Source organism: Podarcis bocagei (genome assembly GCF_964188305.1).
Source record: "Podarcis bocagei genome assembly, chromosome: 4".
In the NCBI taxonomy this organism is placed as follows: Eukaryota; Metazoa; Chordata; class Lepidosauria; order Squamata; family Lacertidae; genus Podarcis; species Podarcis bocagei.
In genome coordinates, this window is record NC_138128.1 from 46,525,514 (window position 1) to 46,546,336 (window position 20,823).

The window sequence follows — 20,823 nt, forward strand, 5'->3', positions numbered from 1 at the left end:
TGACCCACTGTGACTCACCCCCCCCCCGACATCTGGCAAGGGGAGCAGGGGAAGCTCAGCAATGGCTGGCTCCCCTCCGGCAGGGCGGAGGCGCTCCTAGGGGCTCCCGGCTCGCGAGTAAGTACGACCGCGGGGGGCCCCGAGCGAGCGGCCTGCTTCGGGGGCCCCTCCGCCGCCGTCGCCCCTTTAAGGGAGGCCGGACGCGCTGTGTTTAATGTATCAAATTGTGGCGGGTCACGTGAGGCCCCGGAGAAGGGGTTGAGCAGCGCCGCGGCGGTAGCCGCTGAGAGTCGAGCGAGCCGGGCAGCGAGGGGCTGGCGGTGGCTGCAGCGGCTGGGGCTAGGCAGGGCTGGGCTGGGCGCAGACCCGGCGGAGGGGAGGGGAGCGAGGCGAGGCCAGGCCCGGGACGGAGGCAGCGGCTCCCTCCGGATTGGACTCCCCATTCTCTCCCTCCTTCCTTCTTTTCCTCCCCCCCTTTTTTTGTCCTTGCTCCTCTGGAGGACTTCGCGTTTCGTGATTTATCGGAACCGATTGATCGATCGATCGACTTATTGATCGGTTAAAGGGGCCCTGCTGCTCGGGCGACGCGAAGCCGGGATCGGGTTGAGCCGCTGCTCCTTTAAAGCCGAGCCGGGGAGGGCGGGGGGGAGAGGAGAAGGGGAAATCCTGCGATGCGCCCTTGATCTTTAGTCATCCTTCCGCCCTTGAGTTCCTTCATACCCCCCCACCTCACCCCCACCCCTCTCCCCCCTTTCACACCGACCCTAATGCGCTTTCACCGCCCCTGGGAGAAGAAGAGGAGAGGCGGCGGCGGCGGCGGCATCGCTACCTATTCCTATAGGCAACCCCCATTCACCTTGATTGCCACCCCGTCGATCTACGCAAAAGACCTCGATTAATTTTTATTGTGCCATCCGCTCCCTTTCTCTCTCTCTCTTTCTCTCTCTCTCTCTCACCCCTGCTCGTTCTCGCATTATTTTGCAAACCTTGAGGGGAGGGGGCTAATAGGGTTTTTTTTAAATGGGCTGTATGTATGCTGGGGAAAGAGAGCTATTCGCTTAGCTCCCCCATCCTGCGCCTTGCATAAGGAAAAGATTTTTTTTATTTAAAAAATCTATATAGGGTTTTGTTTCCCCCCCGGTTGGGGGTGTATTGAATCTGAATAATCAGACATATAAACCTGTTTTCCACCCCTATCGCTCAGTTTACGTGATCCGGAACGTCTATATTATTCCCTGCTTTCGTTCTGCGTGATAGCGTGGCAATAATATACCTCTCCTCTGCATCCGACACCCTCCCCCCTTTAATTTTCGTGGGGTCTTTTTCTCTCGGGTTGAAATCGTGGCTCTATTCTATGTTGTTTGTTTCTGTTGCATGTGGCAAAGGTGAAAGATCGTCTGATCCATTGGTCTGCTAGTTAATTCTTGTTGTTTGTGACTGAGGGAGCATTAGAAAGAGGTGCGGAAGATAGAGGTGCGTGCCTGTGTGTATGTGTTTGTGTGTATATATAGATATATACAGTATATATGTATTTATAAATCACACACACGCACACACACAGTTTTTAAAATAGAATTTTATTTAAAAGATGGGGGGAGACCCAAGATGGCTGGAGGTGGTTGTGAGGAGTATGTAGGGGTTTTTTGATCTGATGATAAAAGCTAAAAGGCACAGCAGCTGCGGCTGTATAAACTCAATTTAAAACCCTCCCCTTCCCTCCCTCTCTTCTCTCCCCCCCCCCATCAGGCGCACACTTTGCAGGGTGGTGCCATCCACCTCTTCTACCCCCCCTCCTGTGTTTTTTTTAACAGGTTTGTTTCTACTTTCTAAAATAAAATTTAAAAATCTACCAATTAAAAAAAATCAGCTCAAAATGGCTGAGGACTGACTGTGTCCTCTTGGAATTGTACATTTCAGCAGTTCCCTTTAAGCTGCTGCTGTCTCTCCTCTCCTCTCCTCTCCTCTCCTCTCTCTCCTCCCCCCTCCGGTTTTTTTTTTTTTTTTTTTTGCTTTTTTTTGCAGGCTGGTTCCAAAAGGAGAAATAGCTTTCATGTCAGAAGGAAAACAGAGAAGCAAAGGGGAAGAGGCGGGGGCTGGGCTCTTCATTAGCAGTTGAGAAATTCCTATTCAGTTTGATCAAGGCATACTTGTTTTCCTTCCAGCAAGAGCAACCCATCACTTTCCAAAAGACCAAGGGTTTTTGGAAGTGGGGGAGGATTGTTTCCATTTCAGTCTTGCTAAAATAAAAATCGAGGCAGATTTTAAGAAGGCAGAAATCCCACGAGGTATTGTTGAGCAGGTTGATTCTCTGGGTTGAATTTGTCTTCAGTGGTTTCCACCCTCCTGGGTTGTCCTCCCCCTCTTCTCTTCATTCCTATTTGTGAAAGGAGCTAAGGATGGGAGGGTCCCTTTGGCTCTGGGCTGGAATTTCATCCGAATGATTGACCCGTCTTCCTACTGAGATTGCACTCTTCCAAAGCCAATGAAGAATATATCTATATTTTGCACCATTCAGCTGCATTAGAAGTTAGCTGGTCTCGCGTTTGGATTGTATCTCCCAACTTTTTTTGTGGTTTAATTAAAGACTTGCATTCTGAACTCTTTGATGGGAGGACAAATAATTTGAAAAGCGATTCTTTTGAGTTTGGTCAGGAGAGAGACAAGTTCTTTTAAAATATCAAATCTTGGGCAGAAAGACACAATAATTTGGCAGTGTTTAATTTAGAAGGTTTATATGGCATTTGGACTCCATTCTGGATTTTGTATGGAATTTTTTCAGTTCTCGGTAAGTTCTTTGCTTTTGCTTTTTAGAATCAAAAGTTAAAACTTTGAGTTAAAGATTGTTTGATTTTAAACCTTGCAAGCTTTTATTGTTAACTTAATTGTACCTATTGGATCGTGCTGCTGGGTTTTCCGGTGTGTGTCTCTGTGTGTTGTTTTACCTGGAATCTTAGGAGATAATTCTTAATTTTAATTTTTTTTTGTTCATTAGCAACTTAGTGGCCTTTCTGTTGCAAAAGTGGAAACTCATCACCATCTGCGTTAGTAGACCAAAAACTGACTTTTTAAAGAGAGATTGCTGAAAATAAAAATCTGTTGGTGTGAGACATGGCTGAAAACTGGAAGAACTGTTTTGAAGAAGAACTTATATGCCCCATTTGCCTGCATGTCTTTGTGGAACCTGTCCAGCTTCCTTGTAAGCACAACTTCTGTAGAGGATGCATAGGAGAGGCATGGGCCAAAGAGACAGGGCTTGTGCGTTGTCCTGAATGTAATCAGGCCTACAACCAAAAGCCCAACCTTGAGAAGAACTTAAAGCTGACCAACATTGTGGAGAAGTTCAACTCTCTCAACCTGGAAAAGACTCCCTCCATCTTGCACTGTGTCTTCTGCCGGCGTGGGCCACCTTTGCCTGCCCAGAAGATCTGCCTGAGGTGCGAAGCTCCCTGCTGCCAGTCTCATGTTCAGACACACCTGCAGCAGCCCTCCACAGCACGTGGGCACCTCCTGGTGGAGGCGGATGACGTCAGGGCCTGGAGTTGCCCCCAGCACAATGCCTACCGATTGTACCACTGTGAGGCTGAGCAGGTTGCGGTTTGCCAGTTTTGTTGCTACTACAGTGGGGCACACCAAGGGCATTCGGTGTGTGACGTGGAGATCCGGCGCAATGAGATCAGGGTAAGTGTGGAAAATTGCCTCCATGTTATTGCTGGTTTTGGTCTGGAAGGTACTAGCAGAGTGTGTGGTGCCATGCAAGAGAAGCTCAAAAAGTAAATTCTCTGCCGCAGAGGGTATCCAGTTTATAAAAGACCAACCCCCCACACCCAAACCCATTAGATCCGCCAGGCCTGATCAGAGGCCCAAGAAGGCACTGCTGAGACAAGGTAAATAATTAGTGGTGCAATGGAACCGTGTGTCCCCCTCCCCTTCAGTTTTCTCGATTGCACATCAACTGGATCAATATTGGCCCAGCAGCTCTTTTTAACCTCTAGTTTTGCCAGGAACAGTTTTATCCTTAATGAGAAAGGCTGCCTCTTCTGCTCAAATGTTACCTTTTACAATAAGGAGCCATTCTTTCTAAAGGTGACCTTTCTATTTCTATTTCTGTTTATTTTTATTTATTTTTTTGCAAGGCCTACAGAAAATATTTCCCCATCGGTGCCAATAAGGGTTTTCTGTGGGTTGCTGTTCGCAGTCCTGCTCCACCTTTACCAGTGGTTGTGCTGACATCTTAGATGTGCTGAAAACGAGGAAGTAAACAAAAGCTGACATGATCTTTTCAGGCCTCATTAGAAATGCATCAAGGGAAATAGACCCTCACTGAACAGGATGTGATGGGGGAAGGGAAGCGGGTAAAGCGCTGTGTGTGTGTGTGTGTGGTGCTTTCAATTTGAATGTGGCCATTCAAACAATAGTGGGGGGATGGGGTGTGTGGTGGTGGTCTCTGAGGTTGTTTGTCACCCTGTGAAAACAATAGGACCTTCAAATCTTCTAACTGCTCTGCAAACAATTGGGAGAATAGGAGGAAATCTGCTAAAGCTGCAGGTCATTTGTATATAGTTAGAGATAAGCACAGGCCTATTAGCAGGTATAAAAGGGTTCTCCCTGTAGATAATTCTTCTCAGTAGTCAGCAAGTGCTGCAAATGATGCTTGGCAACTCCTGCCCCCACATTGCTTTCTCCTCCCCCCTTTTTTTAATTAAATAAGCCTCCCTTTGCTCTCTGGCTTGCCCTGGGAACCTTTTCGACAGGCCCAACCCCTCTGCTTCTCTCCCACAAGAATGGAGCAGAGGGGAAATCCAATGGACTGGGCGGCTGAGTGCTCTGAAATCTGGTTTCGGGCAGCTTTTTCTCCCAGGGGTTGGGAGCCAGGCCTTGATTACAATGCAGCTCTCCTATTGTAAGGCTTGTCAATGTCAACTCTCCATCTTCCTCCCTCCCTTCCCTGTCCTTTCTGGGCCAAGCTGCTGAGAAGGGGGAAAATTCCATATGACCTCCGTCCCTCTCTCATCATTGCCTTGGCTTCATGCTCTGGAGGGGAGAGGTGGGAGGCCATTTCTCCTTTCTGAACCATCCAGATGGGAAGGCCTATCCCAGTGACAAGCCATTCTTTAGGGTCGGGAGAAAGGGAGTTTCATTGGCATGGCTGCCTAAATGCCCAGCAGCTTCAGGGTAGCATTATGTCCCATCAGTGGAACAGAGTTTGGGTCAGCGAGGGTGGGGTGTGTGTGTGGAATGGCAAAGGAGATATTTGTAATTCAAATATCTGTGGATATTAAGTCGAAACCTGAGATAATGGCATTATCGGTTGGTGTTGCAGATGCAGAAATTGAGGGATTGGGATAGAATATCTCCATAAGCATCCATGAGGGATGCATCCTCAGGGTCATTTAATGTAGTTGCAGCAGCGTGGCCTGGCTAATAGTGGAAAAAGGTGACTGAAGACTGTTAAAAGAATAGGTTTCACCCATAACGGACACACATACGCCACTTCCATTTACACATGCTTATGGTTCTAATCTGCATTGGTGAAGGAGACCTTGGAAGTAGGGAGGGAGATGTTACAGCAGATTACTTAAGATTTACTTCAAGGATATGAGCCTGAATATGTGGCATAAGTCAAACAGGCAGGCAGGTGTCTGAGGCAGCTTCTTCCCCAAGCCTGGCTGCCTAGGCCTTTCCCCCCCTTGCTCCTCTCCGCTTAGGCCTTTCTCTTCTTTCTGACCTGATCCTGTTGCCTTGAAACCTCAAAGCGGCACAAACAGGCCCTCAGCTTCTCTTCAGGCATCGTTGTGTAGGATAAATATTTAACAACAAATGAACAGTGGTGCCTGTAAAACAGGGACAACTTCCTGTGTATTCTAACAGTGCCAAAATGACTCACGATTTAGCCATTAAAAAGCGGAGTGGAGGGAGAGAGAGAAAGAGAGAGAGAGAGGAGTTGTAAATAAAATTTGCTATCTCATTATTTTCCAATTGGACAGCCAGGTCCTTGTGGGGATTTTCGGGGCAGAAAGAGGAGCCTGTGAGCTTGAACAGGAAGGCTGTTTTCTCCCCCCTCCCCCCCTTTTCTTTTTGGGAAGCCAAAAGATCTGTTGGAGGTGCCAGCGGCTCCACCACGCCCACACAGGAAGAAGGAAGATCTAGCTAGGCTGCTAGGAAGCTCAAAGGGTTGGTTTCTCCCTTCCCCCTCCTTTCTTTCTATTAATAGGCACCCATGAGGGAGAAGAGGGAGGAATGCTGGGTTAAGCAGAAAAGATGCCTTTTTCCCCCAGATCTGGGAGAGGCCTGGTGATGACGTGACTGGTGAATTGAGACTGGCAAATCCCAGTGGCAATTCAGTTTAGAAAGAGCTTGTTCTTAATGAGTCAATTTTTAGGAATTTTTTAGCTGGGTCCACACCCATCTTTCTGCTAGAAGTTTCTCTTTGGGGTTTCTTTCTTTTGCTGAAGGCTTTTAAATGTGGAAGCTACGGCCAGTCTCCTTTTAGTCTCTCCCTGTTTGTAGTAATTGGGCCGCATTCTGCTCGGGTTGCGCAAAAGTCCTTCCAGAATCTCCGCTGGGGATTTGCCTGAATAAGCAGAGATGGCCTGGACCAGCTACAGCGGCTGAACTCTGTGTCCTTGTTGTGTTGGGATGGGCAGACCTGGGTTGTGTTCTCTCTTCTGCTGGCAAAGAGCTTGCCCATTGTACAGTGTAGCTTGTGTGCTTCTCTTGGCTCTGCCAAACCTACCTCCTTTTGGGTGGTAAACTACTTAATGCACGAAGGCTCACTTGTCTCCTATAGCTCTTTTTAACCACCCCTGAGCTTGTGTTTGCCACTTCTCACTGAAAGTAATGAGATTTTTAAAGTTGAGGCTTCCCATGCAATAATATCTGAATAGAATATTTGCTTAAGCTCCGAAAGAGCTGAGCTGCTACATCACTCTGCTGCTCCCTGAAAGAGCACTGCTAGCTTAGAGGTATGCCCATCCCAGTTGTCTTTTCACATAATATGCGTCTGAATGGAGCCAAAGTATACGTAGTCGCTCTTGCTCTTGCACATTCCTTTTCAAGAGTGTCCCTTTCCCCCTGCCCTTCCTTTGTTTTCCTCTACTGTTGAAATTTCAGCTGTAAATGAAGTGGGGGCAGGGACTGGCATCTCTTGCTTAGGCTGTTTCTTCGTAAAGCACCATGTGTGTTGTTGGTGATATAGCTGCCAGTATCTGATGCAGTCTGCACCTCTTCCTGTCTTGAGTGCTGCTACATTCCCAGTTTCCTTGCTTGAAGGTTAGTACTTCATTAAAGAAGCATCAGCCTTGCCACTGTATCTCTCATGGCCACCTTTGACTAGCATGCTGAGATGTTCCTCCTCCTGACTGTTCTATTTATTGCTCTGCAAAAAAGTGTGTGTGTGTGTGTGTGTGTGTGTGTGTGTGTGTGTGTGTCACACAAACACACACACACACACACACACACACACACACACACACCTCCTTTTTGAAAAATAAAAATCCTGTTCCTATATGCTCCTATGTGGCAATTTCCCTGGAAACCTCTTTTATTTTTTTGGACAGCCATGTGATTTTAGGCTGCACAGATTTCACTGTGCATATTAAGCAATCTCTATGATGCTTTTTAAAAGAAAAAGAAAAAAGAATAGAAAAAGGCATCCTGTCCTATGAGAAGGAGGCATTATTATATTGTATTTATATTATTTATATTATAACAAAGTTTTAGTATAAACTATATTCTGCCCCTTCTGCTTTCCCTTCCAGGCCATTTCCCACTTCAGTGGCTCCCCCCATGGACCTAATGTTCAGAAGTGAAATGAGGCACACTGGTACAAGGGCCCCCTAAACTGTGAACTAGCATTAGGAGCTGTAGTCCAGCAGCTCCCATAATCTCTGAGCAGCAGCCATTGTGGCTGTGGATGATGGATGTTGGGAGACTAGCAATGTTTGGCGGTTGGCAGGTTCTCCCGTCCTGCTTTAGGAAAAGGCAGCTAAGATCTAGACAAGGGTCTAGGGCAAAGATTAAAAACGAATGTTTGACCTTTAAACAATGGAATTCATGAGTGGTAAAGTTTAGGGTGCATCTTCTTGGAGTGTTTCTGCCAATACTGGAGGACTATTTTAATGGCTTAATTTGGGGTAAAGAAGTGACAGGTACAACAGCAGATGGGAGACACTGGTGGTGGGAGGAGAAATGCAAATGCAAACTCCTGGATTGTTGCCAGGTATGTTAAAGGGCATATACCATATGTACTGCTGAGCCTTTAGTCAAGCATTGTGAGCAGGTTTGTCTTTTTTTAAATGAATGAGAACCTAAGGAGAGTGTTATGGATCAAGTCAAAGGTGCAAGCTAGCCCAGCACTGTGCATTCACAGGGACCAACCAGACTGGGGGGTTGCTGTGTCAAGATGCTTGCAGTACTTTACAGTTCTGCAGAAAATAAATATGGACTGCCCTGTTCCAAACATTTAGGGAGAGCCATAGCATCCACCGGGCATGCAGATGGTCCCAGTTTCAATCCTTGGCCTCTCTGGAGAGTGTTTGAAACCTTGAAGAGCTGCTCCCAGTCAGTCAGGGTACACCAGGGTGGCAACTTTAGCCCCAGGGATCGAAAGTGACCCTCCACACGCCTCTCTAGTTGCCTCACACCTGACCAGCCCTGCTCCGTGCCCCCTTCAAGTACTTCCTGGAATGTGTCCTAGAACTCTTGTGATGTGCCTTGCTTGGATGGAGAGAGGGGCATGTAGAAACTTTATGACTTTTGTGCGGCTGGAATGTTGTGTACTGGAGAGACAAGCTGCCTCTGTTGCTCCACCCACTTGGCTTCTGGCCTTGCCCCAAGCTCCCCTGGTGCAGAAGATGCTGAGCCAGGCAGGCAAGGGGTCTGTCTCTGTATTACGCAGCTTCCAATGTGCCTAGAAAATTGAGGGACGTTTATTGTGCTTCACTTAGGGGCTGCTTCGTGTAGCATTTGTGTGTGCTGCAGTAAGTACGTGAAGTGTGTAAGGGAGATGCTGCCAGGGAATGGCAAAGCTGTCTTGCAGACATAGGGATGCTCTCTCCTGAGCTCATCCAGGGGAAGGGGTCAGCGATTTATGGGGTTTTGTGCCCACCCGTGAAGCAGGAACCGGGGCTGTAGCAAGGGGAAGAGTCTGAGGAGGTGCAGGAAACATCAGAAGCATAGGAAGAGACTGTTCCTGAGAGGGATAGCCCCCACATCCCCTTTCTTGCTGTATCCAAGGACCAGGAGGGGCTTAAAGAGGCTGGCACAGTGGCAACGTCTGTGCAGAATTCACAGGTTGCTTGGCCTGGGTATGCTCAGGGCAGATGTGTTCTCCAAGCCGACTGGGAGATGATATTTCCCCTGTCTGTCCATACATGTCTGGAAACCTGCACCTTCCTTTCACACTTTACCACAGCAAGCGGTGGTGTGTAGATGGTGCAAACAAGATTGTCATAGAATTGTAGAGTTGGAAGGGACCACGAGGGTCATCTAGTCCAACCCTCTGCAAGGCAGGAATCCTTTTACCCAATGTGAGGCTCAAACCCACATTCCTGAGATTGAGTGTCTCATGCCCTGCCAACTGAGCTATCCCCAATGTGAAACAGTTTTTTTCTAATTCCCTGCAGTTATTTTCCTTTTTGTCGGTGGCTTCTGGGCATCAAGAGAAATGGTGACAACCAGAATAATTTTTTATAAAGTTAGTTAGTGCCAGAATCATGATAAAACTGCAGTGGGTTGTCCTCCTAGGAAGGAGCAGAGCTGATAGTGAAATACCAGGAGGTGGTACTTGTGTCAACCCTAAACAAGGTGAAAAACAAGCATGCATATTTTAAGTATGCACCCTCTTGCACACTGTCTGCTCGTAAACAGAACTGAGTTTTGTTTGTTTGATACACAGGTATAATTTCAACACGTCAAATTCCTGCCTGCCCTTTACGAGAAACTGTGTTGTCTTTGCCTGGGGGAAGGCCTCTTACCTACAGACTAGTATGGGCAATTTCCCCAAATTGACACAATAGAAATTTGTGACAAGCAGAAGCCTTTAAAAAAAAAGTTGTGCAATAATTTTACATACTGTTGACATTGAGCAAAATGCATAGGAATAGCTTGCACCTTTAATGTGGATATTGTAGTTGGATTGCAACTTCCTCTCCCATTTTACCTTCTCAAAAAGGTTGTGATCAGATAAATTTGGACTTCATCGTTGTTTTTCAGTTTCCACAATTCTAGTTTATCCTGGAGAGTAGAAATATTCTAAGCAGGGGTACAGGACTCTAAAAAGAATCTGACTGCTGCCCAGTTCTGTTCTTAGGCCTTCTGGAAAGATCAGGCTTCTGGACTATTTCTGGTTGCTGGGAGTGAACTCTTGTAGAAAAGGCCTATAACCTATTTTGGCCTGTTGCTGAAAATGCAAGCAGAGGGGATCTCCATTTCACTGCTAATTTGAATGTTCAGTGTCATCACTGGTGGGTTAAATTGAGGCAAAGGATTTTTATCAAACTACAAAATGTTATTTCGCTTACTGATGCCAAGATATCCACGTTATCCATGACTGTTTCTTGTGAATGGTTCGCTACCCCACTACAGGTGTTAATACATTCATCTCAACAATGCCACCAGTCTGCTTTTGTAGAAGATTTGCCTATTTAACATACATTTGAGCTCTAATTATTACTACCTATAACTTTGTTTTTCATTGCCGTTCCGTTTTCTCTTTCATATACCTGCCAACTAAGATTTCAGCTGATGAAGTGGGCTTCGGTCCACAAAAGCTTATGCCATAATACATATGCTAGTCTTTAAGGTGCCACAAGACTTTTTGTTGTTTTTGCTGCAGGAGACTAACTCTTCTTCTTCTTCTTCTTCCATGTTTCTGTTGCTTTTGACTCTGATTGCTTATTGTGGCTTTTAAGTTCACCATGGATAAATCTGTTAATTAAATTGCAATTGTTGCAGGCACCATCCTAAGGTGCATCATTAGCAAAAACAAAAAAAACTTCAGCAGCGTATCAACTGCCATGATTCACAATTAAGATAATTTTTGTGCTGAACCAAATCTCACAAGAGTTCAGCTTTTTTGCCACTAAGAGTTCAACTTGCAGAGGAGCTGAGCTCTTGTAAGGGCTTGGTACAGTAGTCTATCTCATTGCAGAACAAATAAATCTTAATTGTGAATATGGCCCTCCAGGAGACACTAATGAAGAAACCAATTTGCTAGAACAATACCTCCCCCAACCTTGTCAGAACTATTAAGAATGAGTGTTTCTTGCTGCTAAAAGCTACTAACTGCCCTAAACAGGGCTATGGAAAATATTTAAAATTCCAAGGCATCAGAATCAAAAGTTTTCATCAGCAGCACTGGAACTTTACGGTTGTGGAATACATCCAACCTTGACTTCTGGTGTTGGATTGGACCAACGTGGGAAGTCTGCAGCCATTTCCATTATCTTATAGGGTCCAATGCATGAGCTTCTGACCTTTAGTCCTGGGTCCTTTATACCTTTTGGGCTAAGCATGGAACCTTTGTATTGTGTCCTAAGAGATACTGACTGCTTTTGGGCAGTTGCCTGCTTTGGAAGCTCCCGGTTTGAAGTAATCACAAACCATAGTTTGCCAATTTGGACACAAATTAAGCTTTAGTTTGCAGTTAAAACAGGAAGTAATGAATGAGGGGTGGGAGGAGCCTTGGCTTGGGGGATCAACACTGAAGTCTGCACAGTTTGCTTGTGGCTTGGCTTCTGTTGTCTTTCAAAAATTTCTTTCTTCATCTTTGAACCATTTCCTTCTTGATGCCTTGCATTCGTAGTGTTAAGGGAGCTATATCTTTACTGCATATTTTGCTTGCTGAAGAATTGTGCTGAGGCTCCATTCACACCATGAATTTAAAGCACAGTCCCTGCCCCTGAGAATTCTGGGAGCTGTAGTTTGTTCAGGGTGCTTAGAATTGTAGCTCTGCTATGGGTAAACTACAATTTCCAGAATTCTTCCTTCCTTTCTTTTTAGGGGAGGGGAAGCAAGGTGCTTTAAATGTAGAGTGTGTACACAGCTCAAGGTACTGTATTTTTCGCACCATAGGGCGCACCGGACCATAGGGCGCACCCAGTTTTTAGGGGGGGAAATCAAGAAGAAAAAAAAATCCCCCCCAGCCCCAAAGAGCAGCGTACAGGCTGCACACAACCTCTCCCTGCCAGAGGGGTTGCGCGCAGCTATGGAAGAAGGCAAGGCAGCGAGCGGGATGGATCCCGCTCGCTGTTTTGGCTTCCCCTTTAGCCCCGTGCAGCCTCTCCTTGCCGGAGGGGTTGCGCGCAGCTATGGAAGAAGGCAAGGCAGCGAGCGGGATGGATCCCGCTCACTGTTTTGGCTTTCCCTTTAGCCCCGTGCAGCCTCTCCTTGCCGGGAGTCACTGCGCAGGGCTAAAGAAGCCATAGCCCCGTGCAGCCCCTCCCTGCCGGAGGGGTTGCGCGCGGCTATGGCACAAGCCTGCATTCGCTCCATAGGACGCACACACATTTCCCCTCAATTTTTGGAGGGGAAAAACTGCGTCCAATAGAGCGAAAAATACAGTATGTGTTTCTTTAAAAGTCAGCCCTTGAATTTGCCTACAATGATTTGCAGCACTGAACTGGTTTAGTTTTCATTTTGCGAATTTGCAGCCATTGAAATGTTTTGTTTTGTTTTGTTTTTTAAAAAAGAAAGACTTTTCTCAGTGCTTTAAAAAGTGATCTGAACGACTGCAGCATGAAATAAACACATCTTTAAAAATTCCCCGTTCTCTTTATGTGTGCCTATACTTTTACAGCAAATGCAGTAGACTTAATGATATGGCATAGGCACCATTTAAAATGCCATTCTTTAGCCACATGTAGTTCCTCTTGAACTTGGTCCTTTAAAAGAGGGGAAGGGAGCCTCAGGCCAAGGGGAGGTGGAATATTGCCTTAAGGACTCTTTAGACCACACCCCTTGCTAGCCCTGCTTATTGCCCCTCTCTGTGCTTTTGCCTTGCTTACTCTGAATGTGTCTTTGATAGTGCAAGATAAATAGATAATGTGTGTTCCTGTCTTTTGCCTGGCTGGAATGTAGTCTGCTCTCACATGCATTGCTTTGCCCACTCTTGTCTCTGGCTCTCCCTATCACCTGCATGCAGCCCACCCAAAGTTTCACCACAAGGGAATGCAGTCTTTGGCTAGAAAATGGGTCCTCACCCCTGCATCGCAGGGAAACACATAACTTTAGAACAGGTATGTGGAATATTTGGCCCTCCCAGATATTGCTAAACTACAACTCCCATCGTCCCTGGTAACTGGTGAATCTTGCAGAGGCTGATGGGAGTTGAAAGTTCAGCAACACCAGGGAGAAGAGGGGGGGCAAAGTTCCTACTCTGCCTCTAAAGCCATAATATTTGTAAGTTGTCTTTTAAAAGTAAAAAAATATTGTGTGCATGAAATCCCTTCCCCCTCTCAGGTTTATCACTTGTGTCTGGCATTGTAAGCATTTTGTACACCAAAGCTTTTATGAAAGCTCAGTATTTGCCTCATAGAAGGAAAATGGTCTTGCTGCATCAGTTCTGCTGTGGGTAACATGCAGGAAAGATGCTTCTGACTCTGAAATGCCCTATATACCTTGATGTATCTGTTCTGTAGGAGACAAAGCACCTTCCTTCACATTGAATGAAAGGGATGTGAAATTAACATGGGGATGGGGGCAATGGGTCTACCAGTCAGAAATGCATTTTTGTGAGCAAAGCATGTCAAAAGGAGCCATCTTTGGGGAGAGATCTTGAACTGAATACTTCAGCATTGCAAATGAGTAGCGAGAGAGAGGAGAGAGAGAGAGGCAGCCAGAAACCTCAGCATGAGCAGGCCTGGCATGTTTTGCCTATCTGGGCAGAGAAGGAGTTAGCAAATTCACTGCAAATATCCTGTTCTCTCACCTTATATCACTTGGAGCAACTGACCACTGCAAGCCCTACCACCACTGCTGGTGGCAGGATAACTCAGGTGGTCTTTTGTGCTTGAGGAGTTCTGGCAGGAGTGCATTATCTTGCTGAAAAGGAGTCCTCTTCACTTTTGGTGTTTTAAAAATGCAGAGTTAGTTCAGCTCCACCCAAACTATAGGGCAGCTAAGCAGCGAGAGAGAAAACAGAATCCTTAACCAGAGACTGTCTCTAAGGGGCTCCTGAAGCCCAGCCACTGTACTTGAAGGGTGGTACTTAAAAACCCCTTAAAGCATAGATGGTGGTGTCATGTTCTCCACATAGGCATAGTCTTGACAGGGTGATCTTCCTCTTCCCCAGCCTTCCCTGTCTTTGTTTTTCTCCCCCCCCCCTCTTTTTGTGAGTTAACATACTTGCACTCATGATTATAATCTTGCATGGGCGGTAGGAGCATAAGTTTCCTCCGGCTGGCCTGTAAACGTGCTGCCATCTGCTTTCCCAGCTCCCTTTGCTGCTATGCCTGTCACTTTAAATGTTAAGCTGCAGGCTTTCTCTTCCCTCTTCCCCAGCGCAGCAGCAGAAGCTATTCCAGTCCTGCCTCTCCCTCCCTGAGAGAGGCCCAGCCCTGCTGCTGCTCTCACGTCCCTTGGCCTGCAGCACCCTTGATGTTCCCCTGCTTGCCTTGCCAAAGGAGTGCTGTTGTATTCTGAGATTTCTCTCTGCTGGGAATGCTGACCAAATGCTTAAAAAAAAATGCAATGACTTATTAGGCCTTGGGTGATCTCTGCAAATCAACCACCAAGCCCCTCTCCTCTTCCTCCTCCCTCCTCGCCCCCTCCCTCCCTGACTGATTGGTCTGGACAGCTTCTAAATTCTTTAAGCTGGGTTTTTGTTTTCATGGAAATTTAGGGAGGCAGGAAATTAAATTTATGAGATAGCAGGAAGGACTGCTTCATAGGAATCTGAGAGATTATGGTCTCTTTTTAACTATTGCAGATACTGGTGACATTGCAACCAGGGTCTTAGTATGCTATAAGGATGTAAGTGCCCTGGGAATTCTGACCTCGTCTAAAAATAGATTTTGCATTTCCCCGGGGTTGCACTGTTTCTTCCCACCTTTTTAGTTGTCATGGCCTTTTTGTACGGTTTCATTTTAGAAAACTAGCCTTCGCTTACCCCACCCTCACAGGGTTATTATTATTATTATTATTGAGTCACTAAGCAAAATAGCCAGGCTTCAGTGCATTCTAGGAAGGGAAGGTTTGCAACTACGGATGCAGGGAGTTTCATGAAACAAATAAGATGCATGGACAGGTCAAGGGTAGTTGCATGTGGCAGGAGTTGGCGGCTTCTGAATTTGGCAGTGCTATACAATATAGATTGTTTATCCATGTAAGTTAGGCCTATGAGGGGTATGGGTGTGTATGTATATATGTATATCCATATCTATCTGTCTTATCTATCTATCTATCTATCTATCTATCTATCTATCCATCTATATGCACTCTTTTTAAAAACTTATCCCTTCATCATTATACCATCTGTGGGAGAGGGAGAGCATATGGGAGTAAAAGTGAGCACCCTCAAGTGACCTTGTGGGTAGATGGGGAGGATGGGGATTGTAGCTTGTGGCTTTCACTTTGTGTGCCCGTTCTCATCAAGCCATGCTTGAATGGAGTGCAAAGCAGAGAGTGGTCGTCTACTGCCATCACTTAACATTTGCGTAGCGCTCAAAGATATGCTAGGCACTATTTGACAAGGTGACAATTTGGCCTTCCCCCTGGAATAACACTGGCTCCCTTTTGCTGTCTAGACCTACAGATCCACGCACAGCTCTGGAAGCCTATGGAAAATACCTTTGGCAGTGATAAATTTTGGTGCTGTGTCAGTCTGACCCTGGGTTGATCTATACCATTTAGTGCAACCGTTGGAGGAGCAAAGGCATGGCGAACCATTCTTTCCCCTGTATGAATCCTATTGAAAAGGCCAAAAGCACCTTAATTTAAAAGTCTAATTTCCTCCTCCTGAACAGAGGAACTCGATGGCAAAGCTTGACATTCTCGCTGACCTCCCACTAATTAAATGGACAGAAGACGCGCTTTTTAGTATAGGCTGCATTGTTTGGAAGGCTCATTCTTGTTTATTCCTTCTCTCGCCTTGCGAATTGTGCTTTCGTGTATCATTTTCCCATGTGGAAAAATGATTTTTCCTGATTTCTCTCCGCTTGTGTTTCTCCGCTTCCCCCCTTCACTGCAATTGCTCTTGATCCGAACCTCTCGCAAAGGCCAGCACACTGCTTTTTCATGCATTGAAACGAGATAGAGGGAGTTAAGGGGCTGCCTGATAGCAAACACAGTTGTGATTGGCTGTGAGCAAGAAGAAAAGGTGGTTGCTTCCCTAGAGCTTCACTGCTCCTGGCTCTTTCATCCTCCCCTGCCCCCATCTTGTGTGTCCTGATAGCTTGATGTCTAGTATAAGTAGGCAGTTGACCCATATGTTATGGGGGGGGGGCGGGAAGCAAGGGGCTTTCCCTTGTGAACTGCCTTGCCACTCACTTGCTGATCCTCCCTCTTTAATTTGCAGTGTTCCAATGTATTCTCTGTTTGTAGCATACTTCAGCCATGCAGGAAACCAACAAGATTCGGAGCCACTTTTTTTTTTTTTTGCAGTATTCTGGACTGTACCATTGTGTGGTGCAGGGAGAATATTTTTGAGTGCTTCCCCTTCCATCAAGTTTTCTCCATGACTTGCCTGTCAAGAAGACTATCCCAAGCATATCTCTCTGATACATTAGATTTCTACGTGCAGTGTTGTTGTTGTTGTTTTACTGTGCAGAGTCCTAAAATTCTCCCTTTTTTGACACCCCCCTTCATGTATCTAAGATGGTACAGTCTAGAATTCTGTCCCAGTCTGTCACATCATTCTTTGTAATGTGTAGATCAGATTTTGGGGGTTGTGAAGGTGATGCAGCCAGACAAAACAATCTTGATTTGGGTCTCTTTCAAGGCACACTTCTAGGCCTCATAGCTGCAGAATGTTTGGTTTTGGCTTAGCGGAAAGATGTGTTTGGATGTTGATAGCCTTTTTTAAAATAATTTGAAGGTGATAGCAATTCTCTGCATAGTGGAAACAAACAGAAGTGGGAAGGAGAGAAAACCTTGAAATGTCCTTTCCAAAAAACCGTGCAAGGGAGAACGCCGTTGAGGGTTCAGCAGCCTATGAGAAGAGCTAGTCTGGACACTGTCTGTTGAGTAATTTCAGTGCTGCTTAGCCTGCTGTGGGCATTGTGATTGGGGAAAGAATGCTTTGAATGACGAGCCTATCTGTAGCTGTGTCTGGATTAAAAACATGTATTTATGAACAGCTTTTAAAGTCAGCACTTGGGGGCAGGGAGGAGAGAGGAGGAGGATCTGGCTTGGCAGGCATCTGCTTTTGCTGTGGCCTCAGAGATGAATGGGGCCCAGGGTGGTTTAGCTGCAGAGTTGGTTTCTTTGGCGACTGTGCTCGCTTGGTCTGCTTCTAGGCTTAAGGAGAGAAGGCTCTGGGCAGTCCTAGGGGGACACTTGGCCCAGGAAATGATGCCAACGTGGTGTGTTCGCTGTTAAAGATTAAGTGGTGTGTCCCCACGATCAAAGTGCCCAGCCCTGAAATGATCAGGAATTTGCTTCCTGTTGATCTCAGGAAGGTCAAACAGCTGCTTTCTAGGCCTTAGAAGCCACCTGTGTACTCGAGTGTAAAATAGTGAGGCTCTTCATTAAACACTGGGGCTTTTTTTTATTATTTCATTCTGAAGTGCTGGCTAAGTGAAAGCTTGGTATGAGTTCTGTATGGTATGAACACAGGCCCTCTTCTGTAAATTTTGCTTCTCTTTATTGTACGGGTTCCAAAATGTTCAGCTGGATGCAGCATCCATAGTGGAGACTTTTCTAAGTGGCAGAATAGATCCTTCCCACACGCTTTTGGTCTCTGGCGGTTTGACTTTTTCCTAGGACAATTGACTGAAAGGTAGCACTAAGCACAGCTATGCCTTCTCATAAATAATGTGCTCTCAGTAGCTGAAATCCTATATAATTCCCACTGCTCCTCTTTCCCTTCATGCTTGCAGAAATGGTTTTAGAATAATCCAGTATTTGATTAACCAGTAGGGCTTTATTGACTTGCCAGATTTAGGATTTAGCCTGACCAGTCTCTGCAACCTTTTCTCTTCAGCCATTATTTCCTGAAATATAGCCTTCCTTTTCCCCCCTTTTCTCTTTTGAATGTAACTAAAATAAATAAGCCAGCAACCTCTGGGGCATTAAGAAGAATGCTGCAACCTGTCAAAGCTTGCAAGAATCAGACACTCCTCTTGAGCAGTAGATAGAATGCTAGTGGCTACTGCTTAGTGTGTGGGGTTCCTAGGCTCCCATGGCAATCAAAATGGTGAGATGGTGGCAGTGTTCGTGCTGTTTGGGGAGGAGAGCTTTTTCAGTAACCCAGAGGGAAAGACATCTATCTCAAGGAGTTAAAAGGTTCAGAGATTGGTTCCACAGAGCTACTGCAGTGGCTAAGAGATTGAGCAGTGAACCAGGGAATACCAGATTCAAATCTCACCATGAACTCAGTAGATGACTTTAAACAAGCAGCTTTGGCCTGCTACCTTTTCTGCAGTAGGAAGATGATTGTAGTGACCTACTCCACAGGGTTGCTGTGAATATTATTGAGAAGGTATAAGAAGTACTTTTATCGCTTTAAAGTACCGTACTGTAAAAATGCATGGTATTCTACTGTAACTATAGAAAGGTGAACGTGTTGCTTTTGAACAAGATAGCAACCTCCACATCTTTGCATGTGTTACGTACGTGGGTACATCTCCACATTGAATCTGAATGTTCTCCATATCTACATGTGACACGTATCTTTCTCAGCCTGTCTCCTTGTGGTGGCCTTCTGGAATAATCGTTTTAACCTACCTAGGTGAGGTGTGGGGAAAATTTGCCCCTTCCCGTGTTTCAGAACCCAGCATTTCAATCATGGTCAATAGCTAGAGATGATGGGAGTTGTAGTTCAGAAACACCTGGAGGGCCAAAGGTTCCCCACACCTGACCTAGCCGATATTCTTCTCTGTTGTGTCTATGAGGTATTTATTTAAAAGCTAATGTGGCATAGTACTGTCCACATTACCATGGCTTGGCAAGTCCTCTGCTGGTAGAGCGTTGAATTTATTTGGAGTGCTACTTTGAGCAATTATTTTTGTTGAGCTATTTTAAATGGAATTTGCCAAAATCTACACTTCCGACATGGGTTGCCATATGTCCGGATTTTCCTGGACATTTCTCTGCCTCAAGACGAGTAATCCAGACTGATGTCTTGACCCCTCCTCAAGGGCAGAAGAGGTTCAAGATGCTTTGGGGGAAGAGCTGTAGCTCAGAGGTAGAGCACAATGTTTTGTGCATAGAGGTTCCAGGGTCAATTGCTGGTGTGGCCAGGTAGGGTTGGGAATGTTCCTTGACTGAAACACTGGGGAGCTTCTGCCTGCCAGTGTTTACAATATTGAGCTAGATGGACCTATGGTCTGACTTAGTTTGGTATAAGTAGCTTTCTGTGTACCAGTCCAAGATCTCTGGTTTCACTTATTTGTACTATAACTCAACCCATCTTGATGCTCTTATGGTAGCAGAAGTGCTCTTGTCAAGATACCTCATTGCCTTGTTACTCTCTCATTTAGTGGGAGAACAAATGTTGATTGCATGTTTTGAGCACATAAAATCATACAATTGTAGAGTTGGAAGGGACCCTGAGATCAATCCCCTGTAATGCAGGAATATGTAAGCTTGGTGTTACCAGCACCATATTCTAACCAACTGAGCTATCCAGACTGACTTGATCCAACATGCATGTTTAACTACTCTAACAAGACTATTTGTATTTGTACCTGGGGGCCTTCTACAGGTTGCACTCCCAGCTTCCATCAGCTTCAACCTCCATAGCTAGTGTTCAGGAATGATGGGAGTTGAAGTCCAATAGCATTTGGAAGACCATAGCTATCAGAATTCCTTGGACTCCATATTGGACTCCCTATTCCTGATTAACAGGAAACCATAATAATTAAGGACTCCTAATACAACATACACTAGAATGATGGAAAGACAATGAATTATGATGACCTAAAGTAAAAAATCAACTACTTGGCAAGTTCTCTGTGAACACTGAACCCATTGCTCTTGAAACTAGAGACTGTACTGGCAAGTGTTTTGTCATATGACTATTGAATGAAGCCATATATTATGTGCTGCTTCAAGGCAAGGACTATTCTCGTGCTCCCATGGTCCACTGCTTTCCTTCTAGAAACAGAATGTAAGGACCAGCTTTAACCTAAGCTACCTTTCCTTGCTTCTTCCTCCAGTAACATGAACTTTTCTCATTGCCTTTATAATGGCTGGGTGAGCATCCTCTGGGGGCTTGCGCTTTTCAGTCTGATGTGTGTATTATACTTCGTTAAGCTTAGATGTCCTTTAGACTTGCGGTTCAGAGCCTGTGGCATGTGGACCCCTTGGCGGAGGTGGGGGCCAAGCATGGCGTTTTCTCAAAGTGTCTACAAGCAATGTTCCTCCAACCAGCACTTGATTTCTTCCTCCCCACTCTTCATTTTCACAGTTGCATCTCCAGGGGAGCTGCATTAACATTGAGGAGCTTGTCATCATTGGAAATAAGGGAGGCTTTGGCCTGTGCCTTCCTTGTTTTTCTTTGCTGGTGTGGTGTGAGGTGTACTTAGAAGATCCTGCCTTCCCTGCTTTGCTGCTTTGTCTGCAGAGGTGTGTTGCACCTGTAGTTTTCTGGTCTCTTATATTGCACTACGTGTAGGACTTATTGGTGGAAGGTGGAATACATGGCACAGCAGCTGGAAGGACCTT

The 20,823-nt window shown here is 45.8% G+C and overlaps 1 protein-coding gene across 3 annotated transcripts in view; it reads left to right on the forward strand.

Moving 5' to 3' along the window:
* TRIM8 (tripartite motif containing 8) overlaps window positions 1-20,823 on the forward strand; it is a 71,744-nt gene continuing 50,921 nt past the window's right edge. Inside the window, exons 1-2 of one of the 3 annotated variants that reach the window (XM_081191265.1) lie at window positions 1-117; window positions 2,993-3,678. In XM_081191265.1, coding sequence (XP_081047391.1) covers window positions 3,109-3,678 — 570 coding nt within the window. In that variant the 5' untranslated portion in view covers window positions 1-117; window positions 2,993-3,108. Of the gene's footprint in view, window positions 118-707; window positions 2,786-2,992; window positions 3,679-20,823 lie in introns of those variants that run through there. The other 2 variants (XM_081191264.1, XM_081191266.1) reach the window with 2 other exon arrangements.